Raw genomic sequence first — 21,059 nt, 5'->3', positions numbered from 1 at the left:
CTTTTTTTAAACAGGTAACTAGGAACAGTGCCCAATTAAATTTGAAATGGGGAAGCGATGTAAGAACTGCTGTGCGGGAAGGTAAGATGAAAATGAAAAGAACAATAAAAGATGCTTGATACTGATCTATTCATTGTACAGTGTTGCTCTATTCACTGGATTGACACCAACACGTTCACTTCATGGTGTCACTGTCTTCATATTATTAATTTGGAGAGAGTTCAGGAAAAATTTACAAGAATGTTGCCAGAACTGGATTGTTTGAGTTATAAGGAGAGGCTGAATAGGCTAGGACTTTTTCCCATTGGAGTGTAGGAGGTGGAAGGGTGACCTTATAGAAGTTCATAAAATCATGAGGGGCCTAGATAAAGTGACTAGCAAAGATCTTTTCCCTCGAGTAATGGAGATCAAAACTAGAGGGCATTATTTTTAAAGTGAGAAGAGAAAGACTGAAAAGGGACCCGAGGGGCAACCTTTTCCCACAAAGAGAGTGATTCGTATGTGGAACGAACTGCCAGAGAAAAAATGGTAGATGCAGGTACAGTTACAACATTTAAAAGACATTTGGATAAGTATATGAATAGGAAAGGTTTAAAAGGATACGGGCCAAATGCAGGCAAGTGGGACTAGTTTACTTTGGGAAACTTGGTCAGCACGGACAAGTTGAACCGAGGTCTGTTTCCATGGTGTATGACTCTGTGCTGCCATGTTGTTGTATCAAGTATTCAACATTGGAATTTGTCATTTTGTTTTCACTGCCTATTGTTGCCAGACTACATCTGCTTCAGAATTGATCTGGATCTGAGTCCAGTCCTTCTCACTGATGTGCAGTTAATACTGAATTTCTGGATTATTCTCATCCATGAAAAGAAATCGAATTTGAAACTTTAATTTGCTTGGAAATTTTTGAAAAGTCTTAAGAATATGGTATGGATACGCATAGGCTTAGTATTTGTACATAAGCACATCCTGAATTTCAAATTATAGAGAACCAATCTCGGTCAGAAAGAGGTACCATGTTAAACTCTCTGAAATAACAAAAACAAATCTTTTTGTTTAGATGCCCAATTGAATAAAATTCTTGCAGATTTAACTTCTGACATTGTAAATGCACTCTATTTAAAGCTGTCTTTTTAACCTTCAACCACCACAAATAGCAAACAACTAAGACGTGGGTCATTTAGTGGAAAAAAACAAAGTAATGCAGCAGTTCCTTGTTTCTTCGACATTCTTTCACAGAATGTGACAAGTAATTCAGGCGCCGATCTTGACTGACACTTCTATAAGTTCCTGACACTACCAGAGACAAACTTCCCCATCAATCATGCTCTACCTATCAGGACTGCTTAACCAGCTTCTGAACTGCTGAAAGAGGAAGCAAAAGGCCTGTGATGCAGTAACCCAATCCAGTTCTGTCAAATATATCCCAAATCCCAGAAGGCCAAGGCTGCTGCCCAACTAATTAACATTAAGTGTTGAAAGAGAGGCGAAGGTGGAATTTCTAAGTGCTGAGTTGTTAATAAGCCTTAAATTTTATAAATGTGAGTTACCCCAAAAGACAACACAACTAATAATGTAAGGCCCTGACTGCGAACCCAAAAGAAAATCACTGTTAATTTAATCAATTGATCAGTTCATTGATTTGAAGTCAAGACGGCTAGTTAACCATGCAGAGCAAAAACCCACGATTGCATGACCGCAGAAAGCTGTCATTGATTTTTCCACCTGCCACTCAGTGCACATCCTGAATAGAATTGCAACTTTGTGCAAAGGGGAGTTAGGGGTTTCAAAGTTAAATTAGTTACAGATGCAATCAGGGTGTCTTCTGTAAACTCTATTGATTGAACAGCTGACAGTCCAACACGAACAACTCAGCTAGTCAATTGCCTCAGATGTCACCTGCCACTTTGCTGAATAGTTGACAATGCAATTATCTGGCGTGGAGGTAAGAAGTTGCGTGTGTCAAATACAGTTAGCCCCCATCATTTGCTGCTCAAATGGCCTATAAAGTGTACGTATTTATATGGATGCAAGCTGTGCGTTTAGCAAGATCTACAAGATGTCATTTGCTTTCAAACTCAAAACACATGGATGCCTTAAAAAGATAACATCAGAAGGAAGTTTGGGCAAGATTATTCTGGCTGAGCATAGATATAAAATTTAAAACAAAAATAATCAATCATATTTAGGTGAGGTAATAATAAGTATTTATAAAGACCATATTTCAATGCTTAACTTGTTGAAATTATTTTATGGCAATGGTCTCCTCAGCATTCATTATTCACTTTTCAGACTGAGCTGATAATTACTTAAGCACATATTAACAAGAGAATGGCCATTTTACTAAACAGTTCTGAGAAAAGATCACTAAGCAGAAACATCAACTCTGTTTCGCTCTCCAAAGATCCTGCTGATGTGCTAAGTATTTTAAAGATTTTCTGTTATTATTTCAACTATGTATTTATGGAACATCACATTAAAAATAAAAGCTGCTGTGAATATCAGCATTGCTGGCAAGACAAGCGTTTATTACCCACCCATGAATGCTCCTGAGAAGATGGTGATGAGCTGTCTTGGAGTTATATATGGGATGTTTAGGAATTTGACCTGGTTGCAGTGAAGGAACAGTGATACAGTTCTAAGTCAGGATGATTGTGGCTTGGAGGAGAACCTGCAAGTGATAGTACTCCCATGTGACTGCTGGCTTTGCTTTCTGAGGCAGTAAAAGGTCACATGTTTGAAATGACCTTGTTGATTTGCTGCAGCAAATCTTGTAGATAATATACACTGCTGCCATTGCAGGATTTAAATGGTGGATGGAGTGTCGACTACGTGGGCTGCGTCTTGGATACAGACTGTGCTCTTGTCTTTCAGGATGGAATTGATTTCGGGTTTAGAAGGTGCTGTCTAAGTATCTTTGGTTCTGCAGTACATCTTGCAGATCGTACACACTACTGCAAATGAACATCGGCACAGGAAGAAGTGGATGCTTGTGGATGTGTTGCTAATCAAGCGGGCTGCTTTGTTCTGGATAGTAGCCAGCTTTTTGAGGGTTGGAGCTGAACTCAACCAGGCATGTGGGGAGTATTCCATTCACTCCTGAATTGTGCTTTGTTGATGGTGGACAGGCTTTGGGGAGTCAAGAGGTGAGGTGCATGCCACAGTACTCCGAGCCTCTGACCTGCTCTTGTACCCACTCTATTTATGTAGCGAGTCCAATTGAGTTTCTGGTCAATGGTAACCCATAGTATATTAATAGTTAGGGATTCAATGATGCTCACTGCCTGGCATTTGTGTGACTTGAAAACTATCTGCCACTCGTCAGCCGAAGCCTGGATACTGTCCAGGTCTTATTGCATGATGTGGAGGTGCTGGTGTTGGACTGGGGTGGACAAGGTCAGCAATCACACAACATCAGGTTATAGTCCAACAGGTTTATTTGAAAACAGAAGATTTCAGAGTCTTACTCCTTCTTCAGGTATTAGTGAGAGAGTTAGTATCAGACACAGAATTTATAAGTATAAGATCAAAGTGAAACTGATCCTCATCAGTGCTGTGACCCTTTGATCTTTTACTTATAAATTCTGTGTCTGATACTACCTCTCTCATTGAGGTGCTATTGCATTTGAACATGGGATGCTTCAGTATTTGAGGAATTACAAATGTTGCTTAACACTGTGCAATCGTCTGTGAACTTCTGACCTTATGATGGAGGGAAGGTCACTGATGAACCAGCTGAAGATGGACGGGCCCAGGACAAATCCTGAGGAACTTCTGCTGAGATGTCCAATCTCCAACAACCACAACCACCTTGCTATGTGCCAGGTATAACATTAACCTATGGACAGTTTGCCCCAATTCCCATTCAATCCATTTATCTAGGGCTACTTAATGTCACAGGCGGTTGAATGTAGCCTTGATGTCAAGGGCTATCACTCTCTCCTCACCCCTGCAATTCAGCACTTTCAAGGCTGTAATGAAGTCAGGAGCTGAGCGGCCCTGGCTGAACCCAAACTGGACATCAGTGAGCAGGTGCTGCTTAATATAACTGTTGACAACATTTACTGATGCAGTGGTAATTGACCGTGCTGAACTTGGACAGGGCAATGTCCTCTGCTTTTTGTGTACGGGACATACCTAGGCAATTTTCCAGTGTCGGTTAGATGCCAGTGTTGTAACTGTATTGGAAGAGATGACTAGGGGAGCGGCATATTCTGGAGCATAAGTCTTCAGTACTATTGCCAGAACGTTGTCAGGGCTCATAGCTTTTGCTGCATTCAGTGTTTTTATCACTTTCTTGATATTACACGGAGTGAAGTGAATTGGTTGAAGATTAACAATAAGAATGGTAGGAAACTCAGAAGCAGCCTAAATGAATCATCCCTTTAGTATTTTTGTTATTCATCTTAAGTCAATATCCTCTCATTCTTGACCTTTCTTTTAGCACTTTTTTTCATTCACTCGCGCATGTGGGCATTGCTGGCTAGCCAGCACTTACTGCCTATCCCCTAGGTGCCCTTGAGAAGGTGGCGGTGAGATGCTTTCCTGAATTACTGCAATCCATGTGTTGTAGACCCACAATGCTGCTACGGAAGAAATTCCAGGATTTTGAGCCAGCAACAGTGAAGGAATGACTGGAACGGAATTTTCCCCCATTTACTCTGGAAGACCTCTCAATATTTCAGTCAAATCTCTTCTTAACCTACTGTATCTGAAGGAAAATAACCCCAGCTTTTGAAGCCTATCACCACTCTCCTCATTGTATACAATACTTCCAAGTTTTATGTCATCTGCAGATTCTGAAATTGCATTCTGCTCTTCCAGTTCTAGGTCATTACTATATATCAAACAAGCAACAATTCTGATACTGAGAGATAATCTCCCCACCCCTCGACCTCATCCCATGTCCAACCCTCCCTCTCATCCCTGCTTCCTTGACCTGACACAACCTGTCTATTTTCTCTCCCACCTATCCACCCCAGCCATTCCATTGACCAATCCACACCACTCCCTACCTGCACTCACCTAGCACCATCCCACCTACCTTCCCCAGCCCCACCCCTCCTCTCTCTATTTATTTCCCAGCTCCCTTCCCCCTTCCATTTCTGAAGACAGGTCCCAATCTGAAACGTCAACTTTCCTGCTCCTCTGATGCTGCCTGGCCTGCTGTGTTCCTCCAGTTCCCCACTCTGTTAATTCTGATATTGATTCCTTTCTATATCTTTCTCCAGACTGAAAAACAGAATTTTACCACTATTCAGCAATACAAGTGGTGCTTGCTATGTTGCCACCAAGCCAAAAAGATGTTCTGCCTACCATAGATGAGTAACATTACACATGAATTTCAGTGCTATTGTGATGCTTGGTGTGCAGTCATGCAGCCCAAAGACTAGCCAACTGTATTGAACAGCCTATCCTCTTGGCTATTCATAACAAGCAAAATACTGGTCATTTTCAACTAGCATACACAACATTAGATGTGAGTCTGCAGGAGGGCAATGCTTGTTAAATAATTCTAAGTGTACAAAGCATTGTGCTAACAGCCAATTTCACTTTGTCAGTCAACTTTGCAGTGAGACCAACTCATGTACTAGAAGACTCCTACCTTAATACACGAGACCTTGTTCTTTGCAGACAGTAAGAACATGTACTGCATTTGTTTCAATTCAAAACATTAAGTGACAGCCATTCTTTGATTCATTTCTCAGGGCAATGTCTTGACCAAGAATCAACCTGTCTGGTTTAAAACATAACCAAAACTTGGCCAAAAGTTTCAATCATTAAATAATGCATTCTCCAAGGCAACAGCTCCAAAGAGTGTCCCATTGCAAGCCAAACAACACTCTCCTCTCATACAATATAAATGCTGTTTTCCTTTGGCATTGGTATTTCTTGCAAATTGTCCTCATTGGTACAGATGAAATGCACTGTTTTTCAGTAGTGCTCAAGTGTGAAGGTCAGTGAAGATATAATGTCCTTGAAACTGATCTCCAATAAGTGGGTCTATAAATGGTCCACTTTTCTAGACTACTGTAGTATATCTGAACTTCAAGAACCATAAAAAGCTGCTCAACCCATCCATCCAATCCATTCTTCAAGTACACAACGTGAATTGTTCTAAATGGGACCAAATCTTCCAGAGGAGTACATGTCGTCAGGTAAAATCTCAAATGAACATATTGAAATTCCACCCAATCATTGTGTCAATTTACTTAAGGAATAACTTAATGATCAGGTAAAAAAAAATTTTTATATATAGATCCAAGATGTCTTGGTGGAAATTCATTCCATAAGCTGCTCCATAGCACTTCACAGCCTATTGAACTGTATTTAAGTGTAGATTATTTAACCAAAAATTGAAAGCACCAAAAAGGTATCTGCCACAACATTTATGTATATAGCCACTTTTATCTTGAATGATTTTCCAACACACCTGCTGTCCTAAGTTTTTTAAAAAAGTATCAGTTCCAACTTTTAGTCCAATTCCAAATACAGAGTCCACAATCAGAAGCCTAAATAAAGCATTATTCAAAAATGTTTAGGAAAGGGAGCAAGAATATCAATCAAGTATTTGCATATTTGTAAAATTTAACTTTTATGCCTAAGCAATGCAGCAAAATAGTCTTATAGTGGAGTCACAGAAAGCATTACATTTCCTAAATGCAATCTACAGAGAGTCTTATTCTCCTATCACCTTTGTGCTCACTGATCCTCACGTGGCTCCTGGTCAAGCAGTCTCGATTTTGAAATTCTTGTCCGTGTTCAATTCCATCCACAGCCTTGCTGCTCCATATCTCTAATTTTCTCCAACCCACTTGTGCTCTTCTAATTCTGGCATCCAGTGCATCACCAATTTTAATTATTCCACCACTGATGACCACACTTTCTCTGCCAAGGTCTGAAACTCTGGAATACCCTCTCCAAATCTCTATGTCGCATTACTTTGCTTTTCTCTTTTTAAATACTACCTCTTTGATGAAGCTTTTCGTCATCTTACCTATTCTTATCCAGCTCGATATTATACTTTATCTTATAATACTCCTGCAAAGCAGCTTTGAACATTTCATTACATTGAAGGTGTTATGTAAATCCAAGTTCTTGCTATTGGCCTAGAGGTAGGTTTCCATCAATAAATTTACAATTTATTCACTGAAATGTATCACTCACACTGAATTTGAATTTACATTTAATCGTTTTGCGTTCACTGAATGAGAGCTGGCAGTGCTGGTGATTAGAACACTTATTTCAAGCATTTAATGACACCATGAAGCTCTTCTCTGGATGTAGACTAAAGCATCCTCTACTCTACCCCAAACATACGACTCAGCCCCAGCATCAGAATCCTCCAGAGCACCAGCAACCCTTTTATTTTCTATTTCCCACACTAGTTTTAGGTCTGTCCTTGGTACAAAACATTAATGTTGAACTAGATGCATTTTTCTGTGTAAACACATCCCCACATGGAATGGATTTGGATCACCCAAATTATTAGATATAGATCCCTTAGAAGCAACTTTATTTAAGAGCACAAAAGCCAAATGGTAGATCTAGTTAAGATATAGATTAGCTTTGATGTAAATAAATAGCAGAAAAAGCTCCAGTTACTGAATGTCCCACTCGTGTTCCTATGCTTCTATGTCTTTGTAGTGAATTTGAATCTAAGCTCAAGGGTTGCAAATGTCTAAATCACTACACTTCAAAGTTCTAAGCTTTGCTTTATAAGGTACATTTCCACAGCTTTCAAAGCACTTCATGCAGGAGATTAGCCAGACTATTAAATTAACAAGTTTAAACTATTTATTTCAGATCAAAAGAAGGGAAAAAAAGCTAGGTAGTATAAAAAAAGAAAATAACAAATCTCAGGATCTCAAATATATATGAAACATTTTAAAAACTTCATTCCCATCCACTATGAAAGACAGCACCTTCAGTAATTTGGTGGAAGTGCTAGCTTACATGTCAATTCTGAGAATAAGTCTTGAACAATGAAACGTTTGAATTTTGCTAAATGAGGTCAGTGGAACTGTACTACTGTTAGTGAATATAATTGTCCATCTCAAACAGCTCGTGAATCACACTGCAACAGGAAGAATGGCATTTTAAAAATGTAACTATTTCATGATTAGGCAGGTCCAAGTATAAGCATTCATCCTATTCAAGTACTCTGCATTATATACTACATTGGGAATTATGCATTGAACATCTGTGAAAGGAAAACATAGAGATACCTGGAACTTCTAAAATTTGTCTGAAAAGATTCTTGGTTTCTCTCTTCCTTTAAACATGCATTTGTTCAGTACTGGTTCCACATTAGCTCATTCTAAATTCCATATGCTTCAAAATTAGCCATTGAAAAAGTTGTGTGACATTGTTAAGATTTCAATTTTAGCACTCTACCTATTATTCCGTAACTGTAAAGGGATTGAACTTTTGCACTGACAGATCATGTATCTCTCTTCTTCCCATTCAACCTATATAGCCCAGGTTATTTCATCCAGCACAAGCAAGAGTGAATCCACCTCAACATGGGAGATTTACACTGTTGGCCATTTGTTAACAACACTGTAAATATATTATGAATATTCTTGGCTTATGCTATTTCTGGAAAAATCATAAAGGCATTTTAATGCAGAATTTTATTACAAATGGCAAAAATAGGAAATCTTCCTATTATGATTCCAACATTATAACCACATCTTCCGAACTCAACCCCAACAAATCTGCGCCAAGGGAATCTCAAATCCTAAGACCCTCAACCAGAAGCTTCCAAAATAATTTTACTTGATTATAGTGGTATCTGATGACCTACAAAAGCTGCTTCATATCACTTGTATATATCAGACTTTCAATACCAAGTCACACAGAGTGACTAAATGAAACTAAGCAAAACCAAAATAATGATGTCTTTTAAGTTTCTTATTTTCATTGAAATGTTAACATAGGTTTGTTCAAACCTTGACTTTAAAATTATTAAAACTACACTCAGCTTAACATTCAGCTTGTAAACTGCTCGGTTTAGTGGAGCTTTTGCAAGATTTTCCATTTTGTTCTGAAGCTGAAATGTGAAACAATTTTCTTATAAACTTCAATCACCTTCAAATCTACACAGCAGAGCACTGCTATTTCAAAAAGCCTAGCAGAGGTCTGTACAACATTCTTGCCCAACCGCTTACTCGCACTCTCTCTCTTTCTCTCTCTGAAGTTGTCCGGACAGTTTTCCTTACCTCGTGTTATCACTTGCTTTAAACAGACTTGGCAGGCAATCTAATCCTCCCTGAAAAGGTCAGTGCCATTTTAACTGCCTTTCAATCACATTATGCATGGTGCAGCACGCGTTCTCTGCAATGCCTCCAGCTCTTGTCTAGACTGGATCAATACCTGAGCGATATCACTAGAGGAATGACACATGATGCCAATCGACCCAAAATCCCTAAATGGAACTGAACAGAAGGGAACAACTAGCCGCCTCTGACCTATCGCTACCTAATCTACTTAGTCCCATCTGCTCAGGCCGAAATAACAACCGAAGATTTCCTCAGTCAGTCGTTTGCAGCGAGTGGGGACTTGCTCAGGCAGAACAATTCCCCCCCCAGCTTTGAAGTCACATTACAAAGCAGGTATGAAAGCACAGTTTCAAACGTTTTCTGATGCCATCATTACTTTCTTATCTCCTTGCTCATTCCACAGTTACTATAGTTCAATCTACAGCATGTCAATAGTCTGCTAGCTGAGCAGCCTCAGTTAGTTACTGTTCAAAGTCACTTTCCTTAAACTTCAGTGAATCATTTAAAGATGATAGTCCTGGTTTAGGCTGAACCAATTCAATTTTTGGGTTAATGGATTTTTTTTTGTAAAGTACATGATACAAAGAATAAAAACAGCTTTTTTGAAAAGATGTTGTAAATGAGAACAAAGAGTTCAGATTTCATTCGCTCTTCAGTTTTAGCTATTGATATTCACCAGATATCTCAATTATATCAAAACAACAATTTTATTTTTAAAAGTGTTCAAGAAGGGAATAATGAATAATGGAATGGTAGAAGACCAGAAAATGTCAATGCAGTTCTTCTAACCAATTTGTCATTTATAAAAAAGCTACATCACACAATCTCTCCTACTCTTTTCCATGTTATTTTTTGTCAAAAACATTTCAGCCTCTGATATGAAGAATAACCAGTTAATGCCTTAAGTAAAGGCGAAGAAAAAAATGTAGTCAGTAAATTCATTTCCGAACACAATTATTATTGAGAAAATGTTCTTTCTTCCAAGTATACCCCAGTTGGTTTTATGTTCTTTGCTTAAAACAGAATGAACAACAAAAAGATGACATGAACTACTGTGAATATTACTATGTAGCCAATCCTTAAAAGATGTGGAATTTTAACCAAAAGACCTTTCAAATGTTTTCGATGGAACTCCCCCACTCAAACTTTCATTCCTCAAAAGGAAAGCTCACTCAAAGTGAAGTAACTCAATTTCCAAACACCAGCACACATGAGCATCAATGCAATGGTCAACCAGGTGAAGCTACACAATTCTTTTCTGCAGCAGTACTTGTTCTTGAAAAGGCTACAAAATAACATCTATATATTCAAAAGAATTAAAACTTTCTGTTTCCATATTTATAACAACACTGAAAAACGATAATGTTTCAATTCTGAACACCATGAAGTGGTTCCTTGAAGACTTTGCCAAGTGAATATTCTTTTCCTTTCAAGGTACTTAAGAACACAGACTTGTTCTTCAATTGACATGACAGGCCCAGCTGTGAAGCACAGCTGACACATACTCTGAAGCTTTCATTAGAAAAACAGTTCAAATTGATCACAGCCCTTGTACCTGCAATCCCCCTGGCAGCTCCCACAAGACACTGCTTTTTCAATATTTTATAACTTCTGAAATGAGACACTGTGCTCCCTGCCCTACCTCATTTAGGTAAAACAAGGGAGCTAACGGGGAATTTTGTTTGACAAGCTCTCATTTCTCAGCTCTTCTGCCCTCAGTGAGCCAGAAGTAGAGTCCTGCTAAAATTACATTCCCCAGGACTGGTCAAGTAAAGGTCAAATATTAGCGATGATAAAATGGCTCAGATTTGACAGGTTTCTTTTTGGGGAATTAACCACCTGATTTTTATTCTCTTACACAGACCCCTACAGATGAAAAGCTTAGCTTTTCAGTATGGTAGTAATGAATGTTTTTATATTTTAATTTGCCTTTGGATGAAGAAAGACAAATGCTCAAAACATCAAGAAACATATCCCCAAAAATTAGGGAAACAATTACATACCACCATAACCCCATCGATTCCCACAGCTACCCTGACTGTATTTCCTCCTCCCCAGTTTCCGGTAAGGGCTCTATTCTATTCTCTGGTTTCTCCAACTCCATCACATCTGGCAATGCTACCTTCTATACTAGTACTTGCAATGAGTCTTCCTTTTTCTTCAACTGAGCTTCTCCCTCTCTCATGACTGACAGAGACTCCAACATTGACTATTCCATTTCCCACCCTCTGCTCTCTTCCCTACCCTTTCTTTCTAGAATTATCTAGAATCATCTTTGTGGAATAGGCTTTTCCTTTCCCTCCATCTACTTGAACAGCATCCAAATTCCACACACCATCCTTTGCATCTCAAGCATGATGTCACTGCAAACACATTTTTCCTTATATTTCTACAATTCCAAAAGGTAGGACTCCTTTTGCAATGCCCTGGTCTACACCTCAGTCACACTCAACATCCTATCAGCTTCTTAAGCACCTTCTTCTGCATGCACAGATGATACCTTATCCTGTCCCATCATCCAAGCCCCCAAACTGGATAAAACAGCTGTTCAGTTGCACTTCTTTCTATTTAGTATTCTGTATTCACTGCTCTTCTCTACATAGGAGACACCAAATGCAGTCTGGGTTAACTGCTTTGTGAATACCACCATTCAGTCCACCAGCTCTGGTTGCTGTCATTTTATTCTCCACCCTCCAAAGACTGAGCTCTCTACATTGCTCTAATAAAGCCCAATATACGCTCAACAAACAGCACCTCATCTTTCTATAGCCACTTTATACAGGCTTTTGGACTCAACAACTACAGACTATTTCCCTTGTTTCCATTTTTTGGACAGCAGCTAGTGATGATGATTCTGCTATTCATATTTACATCGGTTTTAGATCCAGCACTATTTTCTTTACTTGTCTCAATACCACCCTGGTATTACATTGCACCATGAATATCCCTGGCTTCCAAAGACCTTTTCCTTCATTCTTCCTCACTCAACTACCTTGGTCTCTGTAATTGTTTAAAACCTGCAACATAACTAACATCTTCTGTTCTAACTAGTCATTGATTTAAAATGCCAACTTTGTTTCACCCTTCACAGCTGCTGCCTGGTCAACTGATTATTTCTAAAGGTTTGTTCTTATGTCAGATTTCCAGCACTGGCAGTATTTCACTTTTGTACATTCTACTACTGTATTTGATAGCTTACAATTAGAAGGCCTCCACAAATGGTTCAGAACATACTCTCTCCATCTTCTTTTCAACACAAACAGGGCCAGTTAAACAGACAAAAAAGGCAGGAGAAGGCCAAACAAATCTGCTCCACCATTCAATATGATTATGGCTGACCCACGAAATCATATTACCATTTTCTCCCCCGACCACTTGATGCCACTAAAGTCTAAAAAATTGCCTCTTTCTTGAATGTATGCAATGACTTGATCTCCACAATCTCCTGTAATAAGAGAATTCTCCTTTGAGTGAAGATATTTTTCCTCATCTCAGTCCTAAGTGGTCCACCCCACACCTGAAGTCTGTGACCCCCTAGTTCTCAACTCCCCAACCAGGGAAAAGATCCTCCTTGCATCTAGTCTCTCCAGCCCTGTTAGAATTTTTCCATTTCAATTAGATCCTCTCTCTTTCTTCTAAACTTGAGTGAATACAGGTCCCCGTCAAACCAATCTTTCCTAATAGGACATTCCTGCCAATCCTAGTATCAACCTAGAGAACCTCCACTGTACTCTTACTATGGCAAATATAGCATTTTTTAGATAGGGAGACCAAAAAGACATTTAATACATCCAAGTAGGGCTAAAGGGAAAATATAGTGGTGCGGTAGTAATGTCGCTGACCTAACAATAGAGAGGCTCAGCAGGCATTTGATTCATCAATGCCCTTCAGGGAGGAAAATCTGCTGTCCTTACCTGGTCTGGCCTACATGTAACTCCAGACCCACAGCAAAGTGTTTGACTCTTAACTGGGAATTAGAGATGGGGCAATAAATGCTGGGCCTTGTCAGCAACGGCCACATTCCCCAAACAAATTTTTAAAAAGGTGTTGTCTCATCAAGGCCCTACATAACTGCAGTAAGGCATCCTCTTATCCACTCATTCAAATTGTCTAAGTCACCTTAGAAGCCTCCTTACAATTCACAATCCCACTCAGTTTTGTATCATCAGCAAACATGGAACTGTTGCATTTGGTTCCTTTATCCATGTTATTTATATATACCCTGAATAGCTGAGGCCCAAGCACCAATTCTTGTGGTACCCCACTAATCACTGCCTGCCACTCTGAAAAATTCCTACTCATTCTCACTCTTTTTTTTCCTGTTTGTCAACCAATCTTCAATCCATGCCAATACATTACTCACTATCCCATTTGCTTTAATTGCACCCTCTAACCTCATTCCAAAAATCCAAATACACCTCATCACCGGTTCTCTCTAATCTGTTCTATTAGTTACATCCTCAAAGAGCTCCAATAAATTTGTGAAGAATGATTTGTCTTCTATTAACCTATGCTGCCTTTGTCCAACCTCATTAATGTTTCTCAAGTGTTTCGTTATCACATCTTCTAGGATAGACATTAGCAATTTCCTCACTACTGATGTCAGGCTAAACAAATCTGCAATTCTCATTTTCTTTTTCTTCTTCCCTTTTTAAATATTGGGGTTACATTTGCCACCCTCTCACCTGTAGGAATTGCTCCAGAGTCTATAAAATTTTGGAGGATGACCACCAATGCATTCAATATTTCCAGGAATATTGATGGTCATTTTCTAAAATTTTATAGACTTCTGGAGCTCAATTAGTATTGATGCTCCATTGCTGCACTCCACCACAGAGGCAAAGGAACAATTCAATGAGGAGCTCAACATGCTATCAGCACAGTCGCCAGGTCAGACAACCTTACCTACAAGGAGCTTCTAAGCAACAGTAACTGTGGAACATAATTGATGGCACTCTGGTCTTAGACCTCATGACCTGCGATGAAAGAGAAAAGACAGGGGCTACTTGAAATTTTAATGAACAGAATGGACTAGAGTGACACAGTGGTTAGCACTACTTCCTCACAGTGCCAAGAACCCAGGTTCGATTCCAGCCTTGAGTGACTGTCTATGTGGAGTTTGCACATTCTCCCCCATGTCCGCATGGATTTCCTCTGGGTGCTCTGGTTTCCACTCACAGTCCAAGGATGTGCAGGTTAAGTGGACTGACCATACTAAATTGTCCCACAGCGTCCAGGGATGTGCGGAGGAGGTGGGTCAGCTGGGGTAAATATGGGGTTGCAGGAACTGGATCTGGGTGGGATGCTCTTCAAAGGGTCAGTGTGGACTCGATGGGCCAAATTGCTCTTTCTGCATTGTAGAGATTCGATGATTCTATGACATAAGGACAATACATTGCAGGGCTATAAGGGCAGAGTGGGTGAATGACAGTGAATTATCATGGACTGGGTGGGCAAAATGGCCCCTTTCCATGCTGTATTGATTCTATGAAAAAAGGCAAACAGAAATAAGTAGTTCAGCTAGCTTAGAAAAGGGTCCAAAGAAAGTAGAGGTTAAAAAATCATTCACTTCTTAGTTTACAGCTTTACTTTACAGAAAATGCAGCTGGGACTGTATAACAGAGTAGGACTCCTGAGCCACAACATTCATATATGTTTCATGCAAAGTTGACCACCACAGTACAAACCCATCATCCTATGAATCAGAAGGCTGCTTCGAACAGTGATCGTCCAATATCTTCCAAGTTTCTAAAATGAATGCTTTCAGTTCTAAGCAAACCAGTTTTCCCACTGTCCAAATTAATGAAAGTCTAGATACAATTTTTAAACTGATTTCCCAGATGAGATTTATAAAGATTTCAAGAAATGAAGAGACTTTTATTTTCCAATGCCAACACTTCTCAAAAATTTTATTTGTAAAGAAAGTCTAGCTTGGATTGAACACACCCTACTTGAGCACCCAGTCCTGTACGAAACAAGAGATTGAGGAAGAAACCATGGTTCGGATGGCAAAACCTGCCAGTTGGTAAGAGAACATCTAACTATTTTATGTTATTATTAAATTGAAAGTAGAACTAGTTGAGACTATCCTGGAGTCAGGTTACATTCGAACTGAATACAGAATACAGTCTTATTTAAAGTGACCTATCAGCCAATTTGAACAAAGAATAAAACACAACCTGGGCTAGATACTAACATTCCCAACTGAAAAACGAATGTTAAAAGTTTTTTTTTCATTTAAAAACTATTCCTTAAATGTATTAACATTTCCAACTATAGACCAGAAGTATTCAATGCTAAATATTAATCTTGCGATACTGATAGCAGAAGTGATTCAAATGGGATGGAAGAGGTTTAAAGATGGCGCAAACAGCAAGTGACAATAGGAAGAAAATAGCGAGAGATGGGAGGGTAGTTTAGGGGCAACACAAAGTTAAGTGGAAACAATTATTTCAGGAGTACCAAGGTGTAGAGCTGGATGAACACAGCAGGCCAAGCTGCTTCCTGCTCCTCGGATGCTGCTTGGCCTGCTGCGTTCATCCAGCTCTACACCTTGGTATCTCACATTCTCCAGCATCTGCAGTTCCTACTATCTCTGAAACAATTATTTCAGAACACTGTTTTGCTGGAAAGAAAAATATTGTTTGATTTTTTACCCTTCAGTTCTAGAAAATCTGTTTATGAGGCATTAGGGAATTAGAAAATTGTATCAACTAAATTCTTTACAATTGTAACTGTTACTTAAAAACATTTATCTAATAGATACCAATGGAATTGGTAATATTCTGAGACCATACAATTTCAATCATTAGTACACGTTTACACATTAATCTGAGCTGACAATTCAACGTAATACTGAAGTATGGCTGCATTCTCACATGCTCCTTTCCTGATGGGACTAATAATCATGCCTCCCCAAATTATTTGGGTAGATGTGTCACACAAGGCAAAACACATTTCTCACGGTGCCCCGGTCAACATTGTTCCCGTAAATAACACCAGCAAAAAGAAAAACTATCTGGTCATTTCCCTGATTTGCCTTTTGTTCACCTTGCTATAAAGGCTGTGAAGTCCTTCAATTTGTCCTGTGACAGTCACAGATGACCATTAGTACTTTTTGCTTTGACTTTATCTTTATCTCCTTCGAGAGAAAATAGGGCATGACACCAATTTTAAACCTGCATTTTACTACACATATGACAAGAGGTCCACATAATCTCTGCATACTTTTATTTAAATGTCTTGACTCGATTTTGACCTTTATCCATCTGGGTATAGACTGGACCAATAGCAACGATCCTAAACACACACCATTCAGATGAAAACAGTCAATCATGTGCATTCGTACTTAAAAGTTCAAAGCATTGAGAAGCTTCAAACAATTTTAAAAATGCTTTTTTTTAAAAATGATTTATACCGCGGTTTTAATTTTAAATTTGACTTTTGTGGAAAAAAGACATTATACACATCAATTTAAAATTTGATTAACAGCAGCAATGTTCAAAACATTCATAACACTACATACCTCGAAAGCCACCTTCCAATAAGGTTGTAGCTCGTATCCTCTTCTGCCCACACCATTCATACTCTTCAAATCTGTTCACACTTCCACTCTCATTTTCTATGTCCACTGACTCATCATCATTTGTGCAAGAGCCATCTCTCTGTGGATTGAAATAAACCGTTTTAGTCATTTTTTAAAAACGACTTCAATCACTTTTCTTTAAGTTTCATATAATGTGCATCATTTCAGATGTTTTTTTATTAAAATTAACCGGTGAAAGAGAAAATGATCTCTTTCTATTCAGTGAACCTGATGACATTTGACATAAAAAGTTCATAAACAGGAGTCAAATGATAAAAAAAACAATGATAGTCGTTTTCCAAACAAGAAAACCTCATGTTCCAATTTCTTTCATTCAGTGAAAAATTATCTTTGTCTTCTGCAACTCTCACTAAAATTATTTCTAAATTACTCACCTCCTTGTCTTTTCTATAACAAACTCAGATTAGTTCAATACGCACTCACTGAACTTTAAATGTTATAATTTCCTGGTATGGTTTCCTCTAATTAACATTCTACTATTTACTGACCAATGAACGGCACAGCCCTGCAAACCTTCGAAAACTGTAATCGTTAATTTTGAAACAAATGTATGATAGAGCTTAATGTAACAGGTTGCCTAATGTTTTAATACGTTTTCCCTTCAGCAGTTAGTAGCAATTAGACTGAGCTGACACTTGAATACAATCAATCATTGTGGTTAGGGACAGATCTTTATCCATCATGCAACCTGTCAGGGCCCCTTTTCCTGGCCTGGATTTAAGAATCTCAAAAAACAGTTTGGCTTCCCCTTCAGCAACCAGCAATCAGCTTTGACATGCTCTGCCTCATTACAGTGAAAAAAGACAGGGCTCTTTGGGAATCATTCCTACCTTCTCTATCTTCCTTCTTGACCCAAAGACGTTTCCCTGTGTATGCAATAAAATCAGATCTATACTGGGTGGATGGGGGGGTGAACTTATCAGGCTTTATTAAATGTAACCGTAGCAAAGTTTAAGAGCTATTTACACAGACACATGAACAGGCTGAGAATAGAGGGATATGGACCATGTATAGGCAGATAGGATTAGTTTCGAATGGCATCATAGTGGACGCAGACATGGTGGGCCAAAGGGCCTGCTCCTGTGCTGTTGTGTTCTATATACGATGTTCTAACACCAAGTGAATGCAACATTCCAGCAAAGCAGCAACATGCTCCAATTTTAAAGCAAAAAATTGTTTAACTGTTTCCTGTTTTATACCCCAAAACAATTGTTCTGAACCTTTTTTTTAATGACTGCTTTCACCCCAATTCCTGTTGAAAGTTCAACCACAGACTTAAACTCTTAGCAGTAACAAAATACATTAGAAATACAAAGGTCTTGAAGGCCCATTTTATGACAGGTCTGTACTCTGCTTCCATTTCCTTGTATTTCATTTGAAAAATAAGAACTTCTATTAGAAGTGGGGAGGAATTAACCTAGGACTGCATACAAAATGCAAATTCACAGAAATTTGAGATAATTCTTAAAATAAGACTTCAAATTAAAGTTAATAATACTAAATTAGTTGCAAATTCATGCAAAGAAAAATAACTACTATACCCGATTTTAGCAGACGGATTCAAATAACATGCAATTTGGAAAGATTAACATGTTACAAATGATCCAATACAGTAGAAGTTGGTTTAAAATGTGTAAGAATTTTATAGCTTTCCTAATAATAATTGCAGATGTACACACCCTCACGTGATTTCTGGATACTTTTAATTATTAGAATATCATTACATGTTAAGTGAACTAAATACTTAATTCACAGAGACTGTTATTAAATGGCACTGTCAAGAACCCAGGTACAGATTGCTTTCCTCCAGCATGAGCAATAGAGAAGCAAAATCCTTTCTAAATTAAGCTTTTAAATACAAGTTTGCATTCCTTGAAACCATCTATCTTTAATTTATTTAAATCTATCAAAGTAATTAGCATCTAATTTCACTTGATGACTGAGGTACAGTGGAGAAAAGATATCTAGATATGGACAGGTATACTATAAAAGAAAAGGGCAAAACTCTGACATGATTCTAAGGCAATTTCTGAGAAATAAAATAACGTACAACAGAGGAGATTCCAATAAAAATAATGATTATTTTGCTGCCTAGAGATTTACGAAAGAAATAAATATGGCATTTCGCTGTGCAATTCAGTGTCTGTTGCATTTTGTTACCTTTAGAATAATTAGTTACCTGCACAGGCATAACTAGAATCTCAATTTCTTGTTCCAAATGAAAGACATAGCTTTTGATCAAGATTAATAACACAAATCAGTGAGGATGCCGAGGGAACGGCAGAGATTTTAAATTAATGCTTTGCTTCTGTTTATTGTGGAAGTGTTGTCAACTATAAGATTGTTCATGTTACAGCTTTCGGGATACATAATAAGGAATCTTTAAAGAGATCAAGAAGTCAGCTCAGTGGACATTCACTAAAGAATTTGTAAACATGGATATCCCATGAATTTCCATCAGGAATTTTTTCTTAGACTGAAAGGCTGATAAGGCAGAGCCAACAGGTTAGTACTTGGCCTTCAAGAACAGGTAAGAAGCTGAAGGTATCACAGGTATACCTGATATAGCTACTGGGCTTAGAATCATAGAACTCCTATGATGCAGAAAAAGACTATTCAGCCCATCGAGTCTGCAGCGACCCACCCAACAGCACTCCCCCACCCCACACTAGCCCTGTAACCCTGCATTTCCTTTGGCCAATCCACCTAACCTGCACATCTTTGGACTGAGGGAGGAAACCGAAACACTCAAAGGAAACCCACGCAGACACAGGGAGCAGGGACAATGTACGAACTCCACAGAGACAGTCACCAGAGACTGGAATTCAATTCAGGCCCCTGGCACTGTGAGGCAGCAATGCTAACCACTAGAGAAGGCATCTTCAGAGACACTCAATGGTGTTGCTGGAAAAGTTATGTCTTATAATGATATAATATTTTGAACAGATTACTATGTTAGTGAATGAGGGAAATGCAACAAACATAGTGCACCTAGACTTCCAGAAGACTTCTGAACTGCTAATTCACAAGCTCCTCTAGAAGAACTAGTGCAATGATTAATAATTGCCTTCCAAGTTAGAGAAGGGGAAAACTAGGTTCACTGGCAGATCGCACTTCTTTTCTCAAAGGACAGTACTTCTGTGAATCAGTTTGGCAGCTGGTGCAATGAGCGTTGGATTTGTTGTATATCTTCAAGAGATCTAGGAACTGTTTCAGACTGCACAGCACACCACAGAAACATCAGGTATTGTGTAGTACAAGTCAGGACAAAAAGGGTCAGAGGAAGATTTTCCAAATTTTTAATATCTGACTGTGATTGGCCTGTGTTTTATCTGTTTTTTGCCCACATGGAACCGACATGGCTCTAGATAGGTAGGAAGTGTTTGTGTCACGATCCATAAGCCATCACAACATCTGGCTAGGTAGACAAGCTGGTCTTTTCCTCTCTTACATTTTGCTATGTATGCTTAAGTGTATGCCACATCTAAAAAACTGAATCTTGAATCACAAGGCTTAAAAAAAAAAATTCCAAAAGCCATGCAGTGGAAAAGCTGAGCAAGAAAAGACTTGGATCTGTTTCTAAATTTGCTGTCTGGCAGAAACCAGATAGCAACTAAAATAAATCCAAACGCTTACCTCTTCTAAACCAATTATTATCTTGCCATGTCCGAAAACCAATCTGTTACATTGAGCAGGTGGAAAAGCCTCCTGCAGGGAATGGGATCCTGTTCACGCGCACAATTCAGTTTCTCGATTATGTCATCTAGTTCATGTCCAAACATAATATTAGTTGGAGGCCCGAGAATGGCAGCAGTCACAGATTCTCTGTCAGGCCAGACCTGCTAGGTGGTTGTTCAATAGCCAGAAATTAGATAAACATTGTTTTGGGTCTCCTTATGGTTCAGGAGGAAAAGGTGAATTAATAGGGGAGGTGATGGCATGGTCGTATTATCGCTGGACAGTTAATCCAGAGACCCAGATAATATTCTGGGGACCTGGGTTTGAGTACCGCCAGACGGTGGAATTTGAATTCAATAAAATATCTGGGATCAAGAATCAAATGATGCCCATAAATCATAAGAATATAAGAACTGGGAGCAGGAGTAGGCCATCTGGTCCCTCGAGCCTGCCCCGCCATTTAATAAGATCATGGCTGATATTTTTGAGAC

The 21,059-nt window shown here is 38.8% G+C and overlaps 1 protein-coding gene across 5 annotated transcripts in view; it reads right to left on the bottom strand.

The window, feature by feature from the left end:
• Nucleotides 1-21,059, bottom strand: part of rnf220a (ring finger protein 220a) — a 462,984-nt gene that overhangs the window by 61,291 nt on the left and 380,634 nt on the right. For all 5 annotated transcript variants that reach the window (XM_048602023.1, XM_048602025.1, XM_048602024.1 and 2 more), the window contains one exon: nucleotides 16,810-16,948. In XM_048602023.1, the coding sequence (XP_048457980.1) occupies nucleotides 16,810-16,948 (139 nt within the window). The remainder of the gene's footprint in view (nucleotides 1-16,809; nucleotides 16,949-21,059) is intronic.

The sequence above is a fragment of the Rhincodon typus genome, chromosome 10, assembly GCF_021869965.1.
Source record: "Rhincodon typus isolate 14 chromosome 10, sRhiTyp1.1, whole genome shotgun sequence".
In the NCBI taxonomy this organism is placed as follows: domain Eukaryota; kingdom Metazoa; phylum Chordata; class Chondrichthyes; order Orectolobiformes; family Rhincodontidae; genus Rhincodon; species Rhincodon typus.
Note: the sequence above shows the minus strand (reverse complement) of the source record. Positions and strands in the feature narration are given on the sequence as shown.